Source organism: Talpa europaea (genome assembly GCF_964194135.1).
Source record: "Talpa europaea genome assembly, chromosome: 6".
NCBI classification, from domain to species: domain Eukaryota; kingdom Metazoa; phylum Chordata; class Mammalia; order Eulipotyphla; family Talpidae; genus Talpa; species Talpa europaea.
Window position 1 is genome coordinate 56544478 of NC_140072.1, and position 22133 is coordinate 56566610.

The 22133-nt window shown below is 34.1% G+C and overlaps 1 protein-coding gene across 2 annotated transcripts in view; it reads right to left on the reverse strand.

Annotated features, from left to right (window-relative positions):
- The window catches only part of ZNF638 (zinc finger protein 638), a gene marked incomplete at its 3' end in the record, with an annotated part of 58208 nt that overhangs the window by 14179 nt on the left and 21896 nt on the right, over positions 1-22133 (reverse strand). For both annotated transcript variants that reach the window (XM_084235058.1, XM_084235057.1), the window contains exons 8-19: positions 20058-20116; positions 19799-19851; positions 15466-15516; positions 13260-13331; positions 12513-12602; positions 12176-12244; positions 11775-11815; positions 9985-10116; positions 6997-7125; positions 5749-5790; positions 5174-5308; positions 3229-3354 (exon numbers count right to left, since the gene is read on the reverse strand). In XM_084235058.1, the coding sequence (XP_084091184.1) occupies positions 3229-3354; positions 5174-5308; positions 5749-5790; positions 6997-7125; positions 9985-10116; positions 11775-11815; positions 12176-12244; positions 12513-12602; positions 13260-13331; positions 15466-15516; positions 19799-19851; positions 20058-20116 (999 nt within the window). The remainder of the gene's footprint in view (positions 1-3228; positions 3355-5173; positions 5309-5748; positions 5791-6996; positions 7126-9984; positions 10117-11774; positions 11816-12175; positions 12245-12512; positions 12603-13259; positions 13332-15465; positions 15517-19798; positions 19852-20057; positions 20117-22133) is intronic.

Genomic DNA, 22133 nt, shown 5'->3' on the forward strand with positions numbered 1-22133 from the left:
CTAAAATACAAATCCCCTCATCCATCACTTTCTAACCTTTTAATCTTGGTTTACCAGGACATTATATATTTACATACATACACATTCATAGAGTGTGTGTGTGTGCAATTCTAATCTATTTCTAGGATGTAAGGACTGGGACACAGACTCCTCTATCAATGTATTCCAATGTCTAAAACAGTACTGGCTTAAATGAATTAGTATTTGTTTAATGAATTAATGAATAAATGTTAAAAGTTTTCAGAAGTACAAATACATAAAGGTATGGTGAGAATCAGCTTTTTCAACAATACTGTTTAAGACAAAAAAAGAAAGGAAAAAGCCATCTGTGCACAAAATTCTCCATATAGGCAAGTTATCAGTGAAATACGTAAGAGCAAAAATAAAATTAGTTTCAAAACGTAGGGATTCACCAAGTTTACTCCCAACACATACTTTCTGGGGAAAATAATATTTCATAACATACTCTAGCAAACATCAACATTATCTAAGAGAGACTGAATCCAAGATATGTCAAAAGTAACTCAGAAAAGTAACATAAAGACACTCTTCTTTGTCCCTTCCAATACCACTACCAAAAGACAGCTCCTAACAATAAAGAAAAGTTATACTCAAGAAAACAAAAACATAATATCACTTTCAGATATGACTGGGACTATAAGGAAGTCAAGCAAAGTTATACAAGTCATAAACACGTTATAATTCCTTCTACATAGACTGGCTCTCATGACTGTTAATTCTGCAGTAAATACCTTCATAAAGGTGTCAAAGATGCAGATATTAGTTCTCAGTATTTAGAACTAAAACTTTATGCTTTGTTTGTTGGGTAACTATACTTATAGAACTAAACTACAAAGAAGAAAATATAAACAAAACAAACACTCAAAAGCTTCAGAGATGTCTTTGTGGATTCTTCTCCAACAGCAAAGAAAATAAAAAAGAATATAAACAATTGGGACTCCAGCAAACTAAAAAGCTTCTGAACAGTGAAAGGGAGTGCAACCAAAACAAGAGAGAAATCCTTATTGATTGAAGAAAATATTTACAAACCATATATCTGAAAAGGGACTGATATCCAAGATCTAGAAAGAACTCATACAACTTAGAAACAAAACAACCCAATTAAAAAAAAAAAAAGGCATAAGAGTTAAATACACTTCTGCAAAGAAGATATACTGATGACCAACAGACACTTGAAAAAAATGCTCATCATCATTTACCATCAGAATGCAAATCAAAACCACAATGAGATACCATTTCACACCTGTGAGAATGGCCCATATCAAAAAGACTAGAAACAACAACCTTTGCAAAGGATGTAGAGAAAAAAGGAACCCTCACACACTCTTGATGGAAATGGAGATTAGTCTAGTCCTAAGGAAAACAGTACAGAGGTTTCTTGAAACACTAATAGGTCTACTATGATCTAGCAATTCCTAGGTATCAACTCTAAGAATGCAAAAAAAGAAATTAAGCAAATGGATATGTCCACGCCTCTATTCACTGCAGCACTATTTACAATAGCCAAGTTATGGAAACAATCTTAAGTGCCCAAGGACAAATAGGTGGATTAGGATGCAGTGGTATACACAAAATAGAATACTACTCAGACTTTAAAAAAAAAAAGTTGAACCACTGAACTCTTGCCATTTGCAACAACATGGACAGAACTGGAGTGCAGTAAGTCAGAAGACCAGAGACAAATACTAGATGGTTCTTTAACAGTGTAATCTCCATAGATAAGGGGAGGTTCCAGATTCCCCGTCCCGCCTAAGGAAGGGTGGAGCTGAGCAGTGAGGAGAAGCTAGAAAGAACTAGGGAGAGGACTAAGAAGACTTGGAGGAACATAGAGCAGAGAAACAGGTGAAGAAGCGTGCTTGTTTCTCGGCCTTGGACTTGTACCACAGTCTTGGGGGACATGGAAGGAGATACTTGAAAGAGACATAGGTGAGAGACCCATGGGGAAGCTATAATGGCAGCCTTTATCTTATCATGTATTTTGCTTTTGCTCCTTTTCTTCCAGACTTGTCTGGCCCCTTCTACCCTTTTCCTTCGGTTCCCTACCAGAAGGTGCCTTAGACTTGTGGCAACTTTAGGGCCTCAGAGGCACCACTTTGAGTCATCCTTGTTTGACTGGACATTTAATCACAAGGGGATAGGTAACTTTGCGTGTTGAACTAGAAACTATTAATTATCTTTGCTTCTTTCTATTGCACACTAATTCTATTAAAGTTCTTTTCTACTGAAGGTCTTATGCACTGCATATGTCTTGTCTTTAGGTGACAGATGGCAGAACCTATTAGAGCATACAGGTTTGGAGGTCCCAGGGTGCCTCTCATTTGCCCAATAACAGTTTCACTTATATGTGGAATACAGAGAAACAAAACAGCCTGACAGAAAGAAATCCTAGAAGTCTGATTATAAATTGAGGCTACCAGAGGAGGGGTTTGTAGTACAGGATGTGGAGGGGGCCCAATGAATATGGCAGAGAATTATACGTGCTTTGGTGGTGGGTGCGTGGTAACATATATCTGAAGAGGTGTGATCCCATACCTTTGAATCATACATGGTGTACTAAACCAATCTTACCTCAATAAAAAAAAAAATGAGTATGAATATAATTTTTTCAAAGGTAAACTATTCATACCAGTAGCATTACTACGTAAGCTAAAAGCCTATTTTAAAAATTGCATATTTATACAACAGAGTCTGTAAGTAAATTTAAAGGTTGGGCTTCCCTGGTGGTGCAAGGGGTTAAGCACAGTACTGTGAAGCTATCTGCAGCCTCTGCAGCACAAGTTCGATGCCCAGCCAGCCAGAGAGCTATGAACATGGCGCAGCAGCCCTCTCCTGTCTCACCCACTGATTCCCTCAGCAGTGAATTTCAGTCAGTCTGCCTGTTCTGTTCCCCACTCTGTCTCTGGTGAATCCTCTCACTCCCCCCCGCACCTCTGGCCTGTACCCCAGTTCTTGTATGCATAAATGAATATATCTTAAAGAAAAAAATAAAGGAAAGAATAATTTATCTCAATTTAGACAAATTATACTGCTACATAATCATGAAAAAAGTAGAACAGTAATTGCAAACAAGTTTTAAAAGAAAAGATTAGCTAAACTCAGAACTGGAATTCCCTGCAGGGCTCCTCTTCTAATTTTGGGACAATGTCTTCTACGTTTTCTTTCTTTCTTTTTTTTTTTTTTGTAAAAAACGCAAAAATTGATACTTACGTCTGATGAATCAATCTTTGGAGATAATGTGCAGGTCAATATGTGGTCCCCTATGTTTTGTGGATTTAGTTTCAGAAAGCTGTACATAGAATGAGCAGATTCAGGACTATCAAGCTGAAGAATTGCCTTTGGGGAAAAAGTTTTCAACAATTCCTTTAAATATGAGAAATACTGTTACTATATACCATTTAGTAATTCCACTTTTTGGTATAAACTCAAAGGAAATGAAAATAAGGAAACTCAAAAGAGATTATTTGTATACCCATATTGTTCATAAAGCCAAAGGTAGAAGCAACAGATGAGTGGATAAACAAAATGTGGTGTATGTATACAATGGGGGATTATAACAGAAACAGCTATTAATAAGAATATTAATAGGAAGGAAATTCTAACATATGCTACAACACATGCTCTAACACATTATGCTAAAAAAGTAAGTCACAAAATGACAAGTACTGCTTGATTTCACTAATATAAGATATAAGAATAGTAAAATTCATAGACTGAAAGTATAATGGTAGAATGATGGTTGCCAGGGACTAAGAGGATGAGGAACCTGATGTTTAATGGACAGAGAATTTTTTAGTTCAGGAAGATGAAAAAGTTCTGGAGATGGATATTGGTGATGACTATTCAATGATGTGAATATAGTTAATGACAGTAAACTGACACTTCAAATGGTTAAGGTATATTTTATTATATATTTTACCACAATGAGAAAAATCTCTAATTTTTTAGAAGTATGAATTTACATTTCTTCCAGACTTAAAACATGTTATATCAAAGATCAAAGGTAAGGTTAATCCTTATTTCAAAGTAAACAAGGGACAACAATCCTACAATGTTACAAAGTCAAGGCAAAATTGAAAAAGGTGTTTTTTTTTTAATTAGACTTTTAAATTTTCTTACATCAGTTTATTTTTGTACAGTATTTGATTTCTCACCTCAGGTGTAGTCCCTGTAAATGTCCTACCACCACATCAGTGAACCATCCTCTACCCTATTTAGTCCCTCCCCTATTTTGACCCATCTCGCTCCCATTCCCCTGCTGTATTCCTTAGAGCTATAGTCTGTCTGAAAGTTTTGTCTTCTTTTTTTTTTTTTTTGACACTTTGTTCGGTTTCCTTCTTTTTCTTTCTTTTTCAGAGGTAGGTATTTTTAAAAACAAGATTAAAACTGTCTGAAGTGAAGGTTCATTATTCACTATGCCATCTATCATCTCCCTTTCATCCTATGTCACATTATTTCTAAAGTACCAAATTGATCTTCCAAGTACTAGTTAGACTCATGCTAAAGAAATTAATATCAAGTTCTTTATCAATATATAATACATATATCATGAATTTTGATATGAAGTCTTACTCTTCTAGGTATTTCATGGTAGATCAAAATTGAATTTTAATGGATATGTATATGAACTAAAAATTAAACACAGAGAACAAAGCAAATTTAAGAAGCTAACAATTTCCGATATAGAAAAAAGGTCCAATTACATAAAGAAGAATTGATAATTTTATGTTTGTTTCCATTTAACTAAGTAAACAGACCTAAAGCTTTTGGTATTTCATGGCTAGAAGGGACTTTTAGAAAATACATGGCAAACTCTCATTTTACAAATAGAAACTGAAAGTGCAAAGCAACTTAGCCAAGGTCACAAAGGTAGTTAAAGCTAGATGAATTTTTGTCTAACTTACCAGCAAGGTAATGTTTTTTGTACCTTTCTCCCTTGTGCAAGTTTTATATTCCCTTTAAACCAGGAGTTCTTGAGGAAAGATAGCCTCATGTCACAGTCCAGAAGAATATATATTGGTCTATCATAATTCTAAGAGGCTACATAACATTTACAACTACTTCACTTCAGGAGCACAAGTTACAGATGATGAAAACAGGATTCAGTTATCTATCTCTACAGTACATATAGCTGAAGTAGGAGGGACACTGTTACCTTGTTTTTATTACTCATGAATATGTGGTGATCCACTTTTCCAAACTGAAGTCCAACATTAAGTACACACTGAAGTCCATCTTCTGGTAAGTTATCAAGATGTACAAATCGACTGTAAATTTTATCTATATCTGCCTGTATTTTTTGGGGGGACATCATAAAAAAAGAAAAATATAGATTAACAGTAATCCAATTTCAGAATTAGATGATGGTGTCTCCCAGACTAAAAAAATGTGGATGAAGATAAGGTAGTGAAGTCTTAATTTTAGATCTGAGCAATCAGTGCAAGAATATACTAAACAGGAAGTATAATCTTCCTTCTATCAACATAGTATTTTCCCAAAACAGCCTCAGACAGGGTTTTAACCTATTTGGCCACTTAATAGAGCTCCAGTCTTTGGACACATCAAGACGTACCATCACCCTTCATTTCTTATTTTTACAAAAGACGACCCACCCGTTTGACATCACCATCCCCTCAATGTTTTAAACTTCTAAGGTTTCTTTAATTCCTAACAGGTAAACAAAGCTGTAAATAAACAAGTGTGCAAAAAGCACTTAAATACAAAACTCACCTCTGGGTCACTTTCTTTAATCAAAGTTGCAAATATAGCTTCCTAAAAAGCCAAAAAAAAGGTTAAAGGTGTTAAGTTCTTCCTCATCCATATATGTAATTAATCAAAATTTATAATAAAGCAACCTACACAAATATGCATTAAGCACCATTTTATAAAATCAGTCAGAAGTTTTGTTCTTCCAAAAATCTTGTACTTTTCCTTAACAATTTACCTAACTCCCACCCAACCCATCCACTTAATTCTTCCTACTCCTCTAATTACATTAAAGATTCTATCTATATAGGTTCTATATAGGAAAGTATACTCAAAGTCACATACAAGGACTAAAAGGCTTAATTTAGCAGACAGTAAGAGAATTCAAATTAAAAACAAAAAGTGAACCTTGAAAAGCAGGAGAAAAGGAAGAACAGAGATGTAGGCTAGTACAAATCAGCACATCATATTACATATACAGCAATTTTGAGCTGTTGAATTAGAGAAGCCAAGAGTAATGAGACAAGAGATAAGGAGGCCAACTAACAGAAGGCTTACAGGTATAAGAAACAAACATCTTAAGAGATTGTGGTTCTTAGAACTTTCTTTTGACACTACTGACATGTATAAAACAATCCCAGAAATTGTATCACGTTAAAGTGATTTTCAATGGGAAAGCCTTTTCAAACCACATGCATTCCCACTTTCCTCTAATATCGCTGCCTCATGTGTCTTAGCTGATAGTAAATATGTGTAGGCATACAGAAACAACGAAGGGCTTCTTAAAGAGTTAAATTTGAATAGATCTGAATTTTTTATGTTTCGTGACTTTGTGGAGATAGGCTTTACTGAAGGCAAAACTGAAAAATGAAGATGCAAAGAACTAAGTTAGCGTAGGTTTTTAAAGGGTTTATGAAGCAATGTTAAATGGCAGGAAAAGGAACAAACTCCAGAAATATATAGGAGTTAAAATAGGCAAGACCTAGTGACTGGTTGTCCAAAATGAGAGAAAAAAAATTTACAATAAATTGGGATTCTAGTTTAGATAACAGGTGGTAGTAAGATTAGTGTTCTCTACAGATTTCCAATTTTTTTTCCCCATCCCAAAAGGAGGAATGGGATAAGATGGCAGATAGGAAAGTGATGGGAAGCAGTTTTCTTAGCATCTGAGAGAAAACAAGTGACCTAAAGAAGAAAACAACTGACTATAGTAAAACTAATTTTAAAATCTAGTAATATCCGAGTAAAAATGATGGTAAGTCCATTACTTACCTCATCTTCTATATTCATGTTTTCTGAAGCCATACTTATTGAAAGTTGGTTTCCATCCATTGATATTGGGAAGCATGTATAAAAGTTTACCATAGAATCTGCAGATTTTCTATTTATTTCTATAAACGCCTTTTAAAAGAGAATTTATAAAAACAAAAAAATATTCAAGTTACTTTTTCTTGAATGGACTTAACACTAGAGAGTCAAACGCATTAACTAATAAATATTGAAGAAAGAAATGCATTCCTCAGCAAGGTGAAAGCAACAGACTCAGAATATTACAATTATAGACAACAAATAAGGAATGACTGAACTCATAAGGCAATGCTAAAGAGAGAAACAGTAGGGGACATTTTGTTAAATGACATTAAGGAAAGTATTTTATTCATCACTATACCTAACGCAGTACCCACCATGTATGTAGCAGACATTTATTATTGAGTAAATGAACTTAATAATAAAATGAGAATTATGAGAAATGAAAGAATGAAGGAAATGTACAATTGTCAATTATTTTTCATTTTGTTGTTTTCACAGTGTAAAATTGTAAGGTGTTAAGGAGGTTGAACATTCTACCATGTTTCATAGTTAATGAAGTAGAAATCATCCATGTTTGTTTATAATTGTTAATTCTTTCTTAAAACGAACCATCTCTTTATGGCATTTTCCAAATTTTTTACGGCACGTTTATTTTTTACAGCTGATGTTAATACGAATCCTCTGGTTTCTCATCTTACTCAAATATTTCTAATTTTTTAACATTTGCTTTGCTTTATGTTAATGTTAGGGGAGATACCATTTTCACCACCCCCACTCATACATAGTCACCTTGAACTACCTATTGAACTAGGGACAGAGCTGAGCAGCCAGGTGAGGCTCTGTAATACAGAAGACAGGTGGACTTTTGGGGTCTTTGGCTTCTGTGGCTTTGACTTGCAACCAGGGCCTTGGTGGGGGACAGTGGAAGGAGATATGTGGAGAGATAAGTAGAGACTCTGGGAAGAGACACATGGGGAGGCTGACAGTGGTAGGCATTCTCCTGATGTGTATCTCCTTTAGTCCCAGCTCTTTGGGACTTGCTTCAGAACACCTTTTCTGTGGTTCCCTGCTAGAAGATGCCATGGATTTATGGCAAGCTTTTCAGCCTCAGCAGCTTTGCTTCAGGTAACCCTGTTTGACTGGGCATTTTCCCACAGGGGATGGGTAATTTGGGGAGTATTACTGGGCAACACCCCTCTTCTCGTCCCTCTCTATGCACACTAATTCTGTTAAAGATCTTCCACACCAAGAGGCTGCTCCCTTTGTCTTTATGTGGCAGACAGTACACTCCCTTTGGCTCGTGCCTCCCTTGATAGTTTGGGTCCCTGGGTACCCTTTGGTCACACACTAACAATTTCAAAAATGTTCAAAATGCTTGTATGATTAAATCTGGTATTTTCCACATAGTATCTGGAGAGTATTAAATCTCTACATACTTAATAATTATACTCAACTCAAACCAAAACTGGGTGATCTGTACTTTCTGTATTTGAATTTTATATTTAATCTATATACCTCTACATATACTATTGTTGGAGGGAAAAGATGTCCTGAACAAACTCAACAGACAGGTTTCATGGACCCTACCTCCAACCCCAGACCAAAGAGATCCAAAACACAAAGGATTACAAATTCCATAATGTCATGACCACTAAAGGGAGGACTTCTGGGAACTGAGGATAAAGTTAAGCAGCCAGGTTTGGTATATAACCAGACATACAGGCCTTGCGGGTGATTGGTTTATTCACCAACTTTCAGAGTGCTACTGGGGTTCCAGCTCAGCGAAACTAGTAGGATACATTCACCAATTTATTTCTCTCTTTCTCCCTAAGTTACTCATTTCTTCATTTCCCCCTTTTTTGTAAATAAACTCTTTACTAACCTTTTTGTGTGTGCTGTAGTTAAGCTTCACTGTAAATTCCTTTTAAGCATGTGGGTGAGGAAACAGTCAGGCCAACCCATTTCATATTGGGGTTGCCCTGCAATACTATGGCATATAATGAAAAGCATGACTATGAATATTTGTTCCCAAATTCTTATAATTTCCCCCATTGCGATAATTTCACTTAAAAAATTGTTATACTGAAAAGCTAAATCCCTTTTTATTCATTCTCTAAATATGATAATCTGCTTTTTTAAAAAAGCCTTGCTGAAATTTCCGTATTATAAAATTTAACTGTTTACTAAGTGTATAATTCAATGCTTTTTAGTATATTTATAACAGAGTTGTGAACCACTCAAGTAACTTTTTAAAATAATGTGAATTACATATAGTTCACTTATACTAGCTTCCTCTACAACTGTTTTCTTAAGTACACTTGCTCTGATTACCATCAAGCATATATATCCTACTCTTCTCTCAAAGATCTCTAATAATCACAGATTCCCTTCTGTAACAAGAATGCTACTTTCCACCACTTTACTGTCATTATTTCCTAATTTAAACTTTTCTGAAATCTCATCTCCTTCTAGATACCTTCTACAAGTTGTTCATTATTAATAATACATTTTGTTTTGTTTTTAAATTACTAAATGCAGAAAACTTTAAACATACAGATAAACCCAAGTTGTTCTCAGTACTGATGGTATCACTAATTTGACTCTGAAAATGGTTATTTCCTACTTGAGCATCATTGGTGAAACAGTAAAAATGCCAGTGAAAGAGATCTTAAGTCATCTAAAAACTGTATTAACATATTAAAGAAACATTTTCCATTAAGCTAAATTTTTAAGCAAAACTTTGACATATTAGCCATTCCTCCCTATCATTAAAATGTGAGATTAGAATAGCACTATAATAAGAGCTGTATTTTATATTTTTAAAACTCCTCAGTTTGAAACAGCTTAATTTATTTTTGAGTAGGTGCTTTTAATCCTTTCTAGCTCTGTAAAATTAATGTTTTTCAAAATGTGCTTGTCAACAACATGAACAAGCTATTAACAACTCACCTTTTTATGAGATGACAAAACCAAAATATTCTTTAAACCACCAAATGGTTTTACTAGGTTGTAAACTTCTTCTACAGAATATCCTTTATTAGGCAAATTAGTAATAAGTACCACACACATTTCCTCTGCTTCCTTCAAAACAAATTTCAGAATTGACATTAAATTTTCTTTAACTGCTTTTATGATTACTTAATTTATGCTGTATCATATGCTATGTATCATATGTTGCATCATATGCTAAGCAATATTTAAATTGCTTTAGTCTCATCAATTAGGAAGGCTGGTCTGAATTTCAAATTAAAAACAAAACAAAACGCAAATTTCCTCTTTTCAAGTGCAGAACTGATTTCACTCATATCCTCTGTCATCTAAGTCAAGATCTCTAGCTGTCCTTTTCAACCATAATTTATAAACACAAGTTTACCTGTCTCTGACAAGTCCTTCCTTTCATATAGTGTTACCATTCTTTGTGATGCTAACATTCCCAAGCTTCAAATCAGTGCATATCTTTCCACTGAATAAAATGACCACTTTTTAGGACTATAAAAAAAAAGCTTAAAAGTATCTTGGGATTCTTCTCCCTTAACCCAATCCCCACTAGAAGTCCCTACTTTTCTGCCTTCTCTTCTCAGACATATTCTATTCTTCAGGTTGACTCTCTCATTAATGCCAAATTTTCTCTATATTGGATATTGGGGAAATTCCCAAAGCTATACTCTAGTATTTCAGCAACTTGTTACTTTTCTTTTGGAAAAAAGGCAAGAAGTTGTAATTTCCATAAACAAGTTAGGAATAACTTTAACATGTCGATTATGTTCATAAATAGCTTACTCAAGTGTTTTAAGTGAATCTAAAATACTTTATTGATGTTTTAAAATATTCTCCCAAAAACAAAAGAGTAAGACATATTAGTTATATGTTAATGGCTCCAGTAGTCAAAAATAAACTGTGTTTAACGACCTGCATGACCCCAAGATTTCAACTAGTAAAATCTAAATTAATGAGGTTTTAATATATTCACACTGATATAATGACCATAGGAAAATAATAAAGCTAACTTTATGCCCTAACAAATACAACTACAAAAACCACTACCTCTCCAAAAAATATACAAAGAATTGGTACTGTAAATATTGATGTATCTCATTCCTATATGCCTCTCCAGGGAAATAAAAAAGGATTTCACAAAATTCTATCAGTTTTGACAACCTACTGCCTACTCAAAAACTCGTTTTGGCCTACATTCTGATCATAGTGAAAAGCATTCCTCAAAAATTTATACATTTATTGATAATTTATCCGTTCTAAATTTCTGTGACTTACACTGCAACATGAAGTATTTTAACTCAAATTATATTTTAGAAGTCACAAATGACTGGGATTTTATACCATGCCAAATTGTGTACTTTTTTTATAGTAAGAAAATTATGTCAAAATCTCTTAAGCTTTAAAAAGTAAAATATAAAAGCTAACCTTGTTGGGGCCTTCCTGGTGGCACAGGGGTTAAGCGCCGCACTATGAAGCAGTGCGCAGCCTATGGAGCAATGCGCAGCCTCTACAGTACAAGTTCAATCCCTGCTGGCCAGGGAGCAACCCACATGGCACAGCAGACCTCTCCTGACTCACCCGCTGCTCCCCTCAGCAGTGTACCTTGGTCAATCTGCCTGTTCTGTTCCCCAATCTGTCTCTGATGAATCCTCTCACCCCCTGCATCTCTGGCCTGTACCCCAGCTCTTGTATGCATAAATAAATAAATCTAAAAAAAAAAAAAAAAAAAAAAAAAAACTAACCTTGTTAACTGGTTCATTTTCCGTGGCCTCCAAAGCAGCATCTTAAGATATAAAACAAAAGAACTCATGCAGATATATTTTATTTATCAAGATCCCACTTTATTTCATAGTAGAATAGTGCTATATGAAAATGTATATATAACTGACAAAAGATTAGAGAATATAAGTAAGAAATAGCTACAGAACTAACACTGGCTTTTAAATAACACAGCTATTTTACTCCTTGTAACAGCAAAACTTCAGAATAACCAAGAAACAAGATGAAGTTCTAAATCATAATGTTCTTAATTTCACATAAGCACTCAAATACATATATACACACAACACAAAATTACAGATCTTATTTTCTCACATTTTTAATTTTCAATCCTCAAACACAAGAGAAATTTCTATTTACCTACCTGAAATCATTTCTTTAGCACTATTTTCAGTGGGTTTGGTTTCCATTCTTGTCTTTATTTCAGAGTTTCCTGTATGAAATAGTCTATTTTAATGGTACAGAAAAGCACACTAATATAATTAAACCAGTGAATCTAACAAACTTAATTTTAGTTCCTCATTTCAAGTTTCCTTATGCTGATTTGCTTTAAGTCAAAACTAATATAATTTTCACTTTAAACAACAAAACAATTCCTTTGAGGATTTTTAAAACATTGATTTCAAAATATACTTTGAATCTAGGAAATTACCAAGAGACTCTAAAGAAAAAAACATCGAATGACAGCATTTCAAGCTCACCTTGAACAGGTGTCAGAGTTTTACTGGTGTCTTTGTTTTTGACAATGCCAGCCTTTTTGACGTCCAAAGACTTCTTTCCACTAGACTTTGCTTTAAAAAGCAGAATTGAAGCATTATTTTAAGAGTCTGTTCAATCACTCAGCATACTGGTAAATAAGGAGTTCAATTTGATTATAAAAGCAGTTCTTTTCCACATATTTATTATTTTTACTTATTTTCAATAGCTTACTAATGAAATTAAAAGGCAATTTTTGTTGGTGGTGATTAATGGGTTATAAGTTTAACCCTCATGTAGCAGAGGCAAATCATATACCAGAAAAATTTTATAATTTCTCCAAAGTTCTTTAAAACTGGTCAATAAGAAGACCATTTTAGTTTCAGTGCGCTGTAGTTATTTAAAAGTGGGGGAAAATGCAATCTTACAACATGGAAACAAATAATCTTCTTATAAGTAACAAATATCAGAGGAATTGTACACACATTTTGTACAGCCTGTCAAAATGTTTTCTACATTAGAATGTCACTGTAAAAGACCAAAATAGCAAAAACTAATAGTTTATATGCATCAGGTTTTAAATGTCAAAGAAATAATACTAAACTTTTAAAGGTGCTATTAAATACTAAAAAGTTTATGAATTTAAAACTTTATATTCTTAAAGGCAGGTGAGAATAAACGTAATTAAGAATTAATTAAATATTAATGAGATGAAACAATTAAAACCTCTTCTTCCCAGTAGTATTTCTTACCTGTTTTGACTGAAGCTTTATTACCTTTAGCAGCTACTGTTACCACAGATTTTACAGAACCTGCTGACTTCCCTAAATCACAAAAGCCATAGTCAAAAATGGTTTATTTAACTTCTATTAACAATCCCCTCCCCCTCAAAGAAACTCATTAAGAGTCACAGACTATACTTCATTCAAAACATAAAATACTATCATCATTGGAGGCAGAGGCCATTTTCTAAATACAGCAATGGTGACAATTTCTTCAGGAAGAAAAATATCACCTCTCCATTGAGGTACTTAAAAACAGCATTCAGGTAAGTTTAACAAATCTCTAAATGGGTGGATCAACTACAGTAAAATTATTAACTAAGAGGACATTAAAACAATCTGACAGTGCTTTTAATAGTTCCAAAACCAGTTATTCTTAGGGCTCCCTACTTCATACTTCCTTTGTTCTTACCTGATTGAAAAGCATTCAAGAATACCTACATCATCAAGCTACATAAAGACTGCTTTGACTCATTACTACTAGTCATACTGAGAGTTATAACACGCATTACTAGTGGGCCCTTTCTTAATAGGATTATTTAAATTGAGTGAACCTTCTTTATACATATGTATTTACTACAATAGCTTATTTTCCAAGATGATGCTGTTTATAAAGACTGATCAGCAAAGTGTCACTGAAAAAGATCACCAAAGAGTCAAAATCTTTCTATTCAGCGAGCAACAGGAAATTTAGTTTGGAAAATTAGGATTCATAATAACTAGCAAGGTCCAGGATCAGAAGTCAGAAGTCAGAAGATCCAAGTTAAATTCCAAGTTACGTTGCAAAGTCTTGGGCATTGATTTCTGTGCACATTTCCCTTTTTATAAACAAGGTTGGAGGGGCCTCCCTGGTGGTGCAGCAGTTGAGCGCTGGGTTGTGAAGCTGCCCGCAGCCTCTGCAGCACCAGTTCGATCCCCAGCCACCGGGCTAGGGTCCCACAGGGCGTGCAGACCTCTCCTGCCGCCCACTGCTCCCCTCAGCAATGTAGTTCGTCACTCTGCCTGTTCTACTCTCCTGTTCTGGCTCTGGTGAATTCTCTCACCCTGCCAAGCTTCTGAATGTACCCAGTGCTTGCATAAATAAATAAATAAATCTTAAAAGCAAGGTTGGAGAATGCTATAACTACCCAATAAGACCAGCGTAAGAAATGGTCCATTTTCGAAAAGTGATCACACAAATAAAAGGAATTATTGATTAAAAAAATCAAGTGGTTTTACAGATTTACCTTTTATCTTTCCAAAGACAAATCCTAATCTCTGCTCAGAAAAAGAAAAAGCAGTATCAACCCTTACAGCTTCTCACTTCTTAGTCACTCCTAATTTTTGTCTCAGTACAGTAATCTTACCCCAATGAGCCCTTAAAATATTTCTTTCACTAGCCCTAGTTATTACCACAAGTCAATTCACTTTACTACTTCTAACTGGGTACCAGAAGAATAAGGAAAAAAATATCTAGAATTAATTTCTAAGTTAGGAGGTGGCTAGCGGTTTTAGGACCCACTCCTCCAAATCTCACTCAGTGACGTCTATAAACTTTTTAATATTAGTATCAGTGTGAAATTAGTGTGTTTGCTAAATAAAATGCATCTTCAAAAGTGAATTTTTTCTGGTCATCTCTATGTCCCCTCAGATTACTGCTTCTAAGAAATAACTACAGAAACATTATAGATCTCCCACTAAGATTCTACCAGTTCAAAGCTGTTTCCTTTCTATCCTACCATTATAGGATCATTGAAAACACTGATCTCTATCCACTTAAAAAGATGACCCTGAAATAACCAACATTTAGCAGAAATGGAAGGGAACATAGAATAGAGGATAAATAGAAGGGAAAGAGGAAAAAAAATAAGTAATTTTAAATAATACTATAGGTCAAAAAACTGCAAAGCCAACATAATTTGCTGTCATATTTGTTACTTGGATTACTTTATAAAAGAAAGAGAAGCCCTTAATAAATGAGAAAGAAGGAAATGATACTCATTATGAGAAATGATGTCCCATTAACATTATAGTCTTTTGATAATTACTACAAAGAAAGAGCATTATCTACTAAATCTCTTTTGTCAAAATTTCTAGATAACTATCATTTTAAAGACTGAAAAACATGGAGCACACTTTATAACACTTGAAATCCAAGACTACTTTTTAAAGTCTAGAATCTTAGTAAGAAACATACCTGAAGATTTGTTCACTTTGGTTACAGTTGTCTTGGTCTGTCCAGTTTTGGCTAAAACAGCAAGGAAACAATATCACTAACAAATTACAAAACAGCATCATTTAACATTTAGGAAAGAGGTAACCTGCAATGATTTTGAAAAACCACTACAAGAAAATTCCTATTTTAAAAGTGGGGGAAAATTCACCTATAGTGAATTGCTCATACAAAAAGCACAGATTTTAAATTTTCAGCAATTAGCATTAAATTGTCCTCCTAAGGGTTGTACCAATTATAACTCCCATCAATAGTATATGAGAGTGGGATCGCCATAATTTCACACAAACATGGTAATGTGAGAGAAGTTATTGATAATCTTATGCCAGATTTTTTTATTTGTATATAAACAAATAAATGTATGTACAAATACTATCATATTAAAGAAGGAACCATCTACTTTAAAAATTTTTTTTGTAATGCTAGGAATGTATGTTGAACTTTACCAAATATCCTTCTCAGAATTTATCTTTCTCTATTGAATATGTTAGCCTGAATTAACAGATTTAGGCTTTATCTTTCTGATATGACCCCCTCTTGCGCACAGCATATTTATTTATTTAATGTGTTTCCCAAAACTATATGCTAAACTTTTACTTAAAAAATTTATACCAATATTCGTAGGTGAAATTGTTCCATAGTTTTATCAGCATTTTAAAACATTTGAGATAATGTAAATTCACAAAGAGTGTAAGAAATAATAGGAGGCAAGGCAACATAACCTTAGACCAAATTTCCCTAATGATATATAACCACAATACACCACCACAAACAGGAAACTGATATTGATGTGATCTACCAACATCCAAAATTCCCCAATTTCATGTGTTCTCATTGTGTATTTCTATGAAATTTTACCACACACAGGTTAATCAGTGCAACTACCACCAAATACAGAATGGTTTCATCACAACAATCTCTCCTGCTACCTACTTAACAGCCACCTTCCTCTCTTGCCTACAACCTCTGGCAATCACTAATCTACTCTCTATTTTATTATTTCAAGAAAGCTACACAAACGAAAACTTTATTTTTTGATACTGACTTTTTCACTTTGCATAATTCCTCTGTAATCCAACCAAGTCGTCACATATGCAAATAATTTGTCCCTATATGTTTTGAGTAGTATTCCGTGCTATGGATATATTAGTTTAACCATTTACCCACAAAAAGATATTTGGGTTGTTTCCAGGTTTGGGCTATTATGAATAAAAGCAGTGATAAATATGTTCATTTACAGGTTTTTGGGTGAACAGATTTTGTGTGACTGAAATTAATTTCTCTGGGATAAATGTCCAAGAGCCTAATTCCTGGGTCTTGTGCCAAGCATGGTCTGTTTCATTAAAAAACTTCCATACTCTTTTCCAGAAAAGGCAAACCACTTTACTTTCCACCAACCACAGACAAGTTTTTCCATGCCCTCAACAGCATTTAGTAATACAATTTTCTTATTTTAGCCATCATAATAGATGTGCAGTATCTTTCAGTGTTTGAAATCAGTATTAGCCTGTTTTCTTATTTTCCTTTTTTCACCTCCATTTTAAAGAAAGTTTTCCTTCCCTCTTAATATTATGACTAGAAGTAGAACATGTTATTACTTCTTTAAAGACCTCATGGAACTCACATGTAGGAACTAGTTGAGCAGAATGATTTTGCTGGGGATATAACTCACTTAAATTGTTTTGGTTCACTTAAGGTACAACAATAAAACTTGATGTGTCCCTGAACTCTTCCTCCTACAAATATTAATTCACTAATCCTTATACTTCACTAGACATAAAGAACAGAAAAATAAAGCTCCAAACACACTCTAAACTAGTCAAATGAAAGAGATCAAGTTATCTAAGTGATTTACACATTATTACTGCTAGAAGACTCCTAACCACCTAGGTGACTGAGGGAAGGTATCACAACGAAATTTTTCCTCAAATGGGTCTTGAAAGCTAAGTTGGGATTTTTCTAACCCTGTACCTTCAAAAAGGAGTCTTAACTAAGTAAATTTAATCAGATGATTATAGACAAATGGCTAGCATAAATATTGCAATGTGAGACATGACAGCAAAACTGGAAAACTATTCTGAGTAGAAGGAGCATAACATACAGATGAGTGACAAGAGATTGCAAAAGTAAACTGGGGCTAAAGGAAAAGAGTAATTTATGCAATGCTGAAGAATCTGGGTTTAGTCCAATGGGTCACTAGGAATGAAATGATCAGATTTGCTTTAAAGAGATATCAGGGCAACTGTGTAAATAATGAAGAATGGAATAAAAAACACCAATCAAGAGGCTATCTTCCAAAATTTAAATGAATCAGAATTAAATTGTAGATGTGATTCAGTAAGATTGTGTGACGTAAATTCAATAAAGAAACAATTTCATCCACTAAATGGATGAAAAGATGATGTTGCCTAAGTTTCAAGTGGATGTGATAGAAGAGAGGGTTAAAGAATTACTAATGAATTTCCATGTCTAGGATTCTACATTGTTAGATGATATAAGAGAGTAATAAACTTGAAGGGGTTATATACGAGATAAGTCATTGGTCCTTAAACACATCAGAAAGAAAAAAAAAATCAACCATAAAAATTGATAATCGAAGTATGATAATCTAAGAAAATAGACATTAAGGAACAATAAAGAAAAGCAAAAGTGGTTAAGATTTATTCTTATACTTTAGCCAGCTATTAAAGGACATCACCAATAGACATTTGTGGAGAGCTAAAATTTAGCTATGCTAAAATCCAAGTTCATGGTTTTCCCAAATTCAAAGAAATAACTGCATCTAAATTTTCCTATTTTAGTCAACATTAGCACACTCTCCTAGTAAAATCCTTGAAATTTTAAATTTATGCTTTCATTAAATTCTAGTCAATAAAAATTTCTATATAATAAAATTTAGATTTTTTTTCCTGTCCCACATTTTAATTAGTACCTGACATGAGGTACTAATCACTGCAAATGAATCCCAACTGTTTTCTTAATGGGATTTTTCAATCTTTCCATTTATCCAATCTAAATGAGAATCCTAAACAACTAATGGTTCTTTATTCTCTGTGGCAATTTCCCAGAGTCTGTACTAATTATTACTAGATCTTACACAAAAATAATGTGATGCATCTTGGCCAGGCTTAGGCAACAGTGGGTTAAACAAAGGTTAAGTTTTTTTAATCTTGCAGAACTTCATAAAACGAATGTTTTGTGAATTTTTAAGGGGGGGGGTGGTGGTAATACATATCCAAACTTTATCTGATCCAAAAACACGTTCCAAGAGTTAACTCTTTCACATAACACAATTTTAGATTTGTTATTAATGGGGTCAAATTAAAAAAATTCCCAGCATGACTTTCAAAGCTTTGTGTTAAAGTGATTCCTCAATTCTCCTACCTTATTATATCATTGTGCTAATGGAACAAATGTTCTGTCTCTATATAATTATGCTTTCACATATTCACGCTTAAAACCTTAATCAAACTTTACTGCCTTCCAGAAGCCATCCCTACTCACCTCTACTGATTTCCAATTACTTCAGTAACTATCAAACTAAATATTATAACATGAGATTTTATACAATCCAATTTTCCATTCACTTAAATATTAGTTTTAGAATAAAAATCCAGAACATCCAAACACCCAAAAGAGTACCTACAAAAACACAATTTAACACTCTGAATATATCTTATGTCTATTTTACTTTAGCTTTTCTGTATGTCCCTAAATATCGAACTGTTTACTTTTACTACACTCAAAAGTGCATGCTCTAGCTATAACTTCTCCCACCTTTCCAATCATAAATTGGCTGAGGAAAAAAAAGATGACCCAGTTTATTAAAATTGTGTACAAACTTCATTTAGCTAGTCAGAATTAAGAAAATTCTGAAAATTACATTTTCAGAATGTGAAAGAAGCAACTTATAGTATGTAAGTCTAGTAACATCTATTTGTTTAACTTGTTTACTTTTTATCTGAGCAGATTTTCAAAATCAAAAGGGATCAGACAAATAACCTTAACATACCTATATGTTTTGTCTTATGAGTTTACTGGACGGGAACAATGGGAAGTACAGCAAAATTAACTTAAACAGCTATTTATATATATTATCTCATTGAGTTTTTACATTTATTACAGAAGTGATTCCATATTACACAGTACCAGACATTAACCACTACCTTAATACAAGGGCCAACCTGGGTCCCTTCTACTAAAGAACAATAAATGTTTCCCTAGCATCACCGGGCAAGAAATTTCCAGTAAACAGACAAAATACACTTATTTGGGAGTTTTGAAAGTAACAACTTACTAGCAGAAGTTGAAGTCACAGTTTCAGCAGCTTTGGAAGCATCTGCATCTTTTCTATTTAAAATAAGGAAAAATTTAGTAAAGGCTGAAATCTCAAATTTAAAAACATTTAAAGATTCAAAACTGAGATCTAAAACAGCTTAAAATACTTCAATATGAACAATTTAAAGTAGAGGGTGATAAAATATATTAAAAAGCAGTTAAAAATTAGTTTATTAATATAGACACATTGATTTTCACATATGAAATCATGGACTTACTTTAAAGTAGATGCAGATGTTTTCTTTGAATCTGCTGTCTTTTTTTTCACCTCTTTGTTCTATGAAGAAAAATATTTAAGAAAATTTAGTTTCTTCCTGAATGATTATAAAAAGCAATTTAGGAAATACAAGCATAAATATAATAAAGATATATATATCTTCCTACTTTAAAATATAAATGCTTACCTTCTTTTCTATTTAAACCTGTGATAATATGGCATAATTTTCATCCCACCTTTTACAACTCATTTACATTTTCTTATAACTATCTTTTCAAACCATTACTTCAAATAGCACTAGAATATATCAGGTAGCTAACTGCTATCACCCTTGTCCAATCTACAATCAATCTTCTATTAGACTACAATAGATTCATAATAGCTTTTCTGATTCTATACTTGTCTTTTTACCCACTCCAACTCTACTCTTAAAAATGAAACCACCACATTAATTTTACTATTCCTAGACTGAAAACTCCCTCATCAAGAGAAAAAGCCAATACTTAAAATGGTCTATAAAAGTTTACAATACATGTTCCAACCTCCCTTGACCCCAAACTACTACATACCTCATCCTGTATTTCTCTACTTCCAATCCCTAGCAAACGTTATGCTCCTCAAACAAGTTATGTAAGCATGGATCTCAAGTCTTTTGCAGTTGCTGTCCCTACTGTCTAAGAATGCTCTCAATGCAGACTGCTCTCTCACCTCCTTCAAATGTTTACTCAAATATCATCTTTTCAATGAAACGTTCCATAAATATCTTATTTAAAGTTGCACAGCTCCACATTCCCCATCAAGAAAACTTATATTTTCCATTTCTACTGTTTTTCTCCACAGTACTTGTTGCTAAAACATAGTAAGTATATATTTTTAATTTCTTTGTGGTCTTTCTCTCCCTATCCCTTGAAGTTAACATTGCAAAAACTGGAACTTGTTTTATTCACTACTCTTATCTCCAGTGCATGAAACCATATTTGCAATTAGTGAATATTCAGTAAAGACAGCTGAACTCTAAACAACACAACAGGTAGGATCGACAACCCTTTAAGAGCCAAAAATCCACATATAATTTTTGGCTCCCCTAGTCTACCACTGACATAACATAAACAGCTGATGAACACATACTTTGTATGTGATATGTATTATATACTATAGTCTTACAATACAATAAGCTAGAGAAAAGACTATGTAAGATGATCATAAGGGGGCCTCCCCGGTGGCGCAGCGGTTGAGCGCTGGGTTGCGAAGCTGCCTGCGGCCTCTGCAGTGCCGGTTCAATCCCCGGCTGCTCCCCGGCCACCGGAAGAGGGTCCCACATGGCACGGCAGACCTCTCCTGCCACCCGCTGCTCCCCTCAGCAGTGTACTTCAGTCCTTCTGCCTGCTCTGCTCGCCGCTCTGGCTCTGGTGAATTCTCTCACCCTCCCGCACTTCTGACTGTACCCAGTGCATGTATAAACACAACAAACAAACAAATAAATGAATGAATAAAACATGCCTCTATTAAAAAAAAAAGATGATCATAAGGAAAAGAAAATACATTTAGAGTACTATATTGTGTGTATCAATACCCTTAAGTTTACCTGGTTTGTTTACAAGAAGACCCACATGAAGTGGACCTGCATGGTTCAAACCCATCTTATTTAAGGCCTTGCTGTACATGTTAAATGAATCTGAACCTTTACAATAATTGTCATGTTATTTTACATTTTCTGTTCTTTGGGGGCATTCCTGACACTTCCTTTTACATTACATGGGATTATTCCTAGACTATGCCTTTGTAAAATTACACTGTTTCAGAAACACTATAGGTTGCCCCTCCACAACTACAAAATTTAAACTCTTTTTTTTATGATTTATTTATTTATTCATACATGAACTAGGGTGTAGGCCAGTGGTGTGGGGGAGGTGAGAGGATTCACCAGAGACAAAGGAGGAACACAGGCAGATTTACTGAAATACCCTGCTGAAGGGAGCAGCAGGCTAGGCAGGGGATGTCTGCTGTGCCATGTGGGTAGCGCCCTGGCCAGCCAGGGGATTGAACTGATGCTGCAGTGGCTGGCAACAGCTTGAAA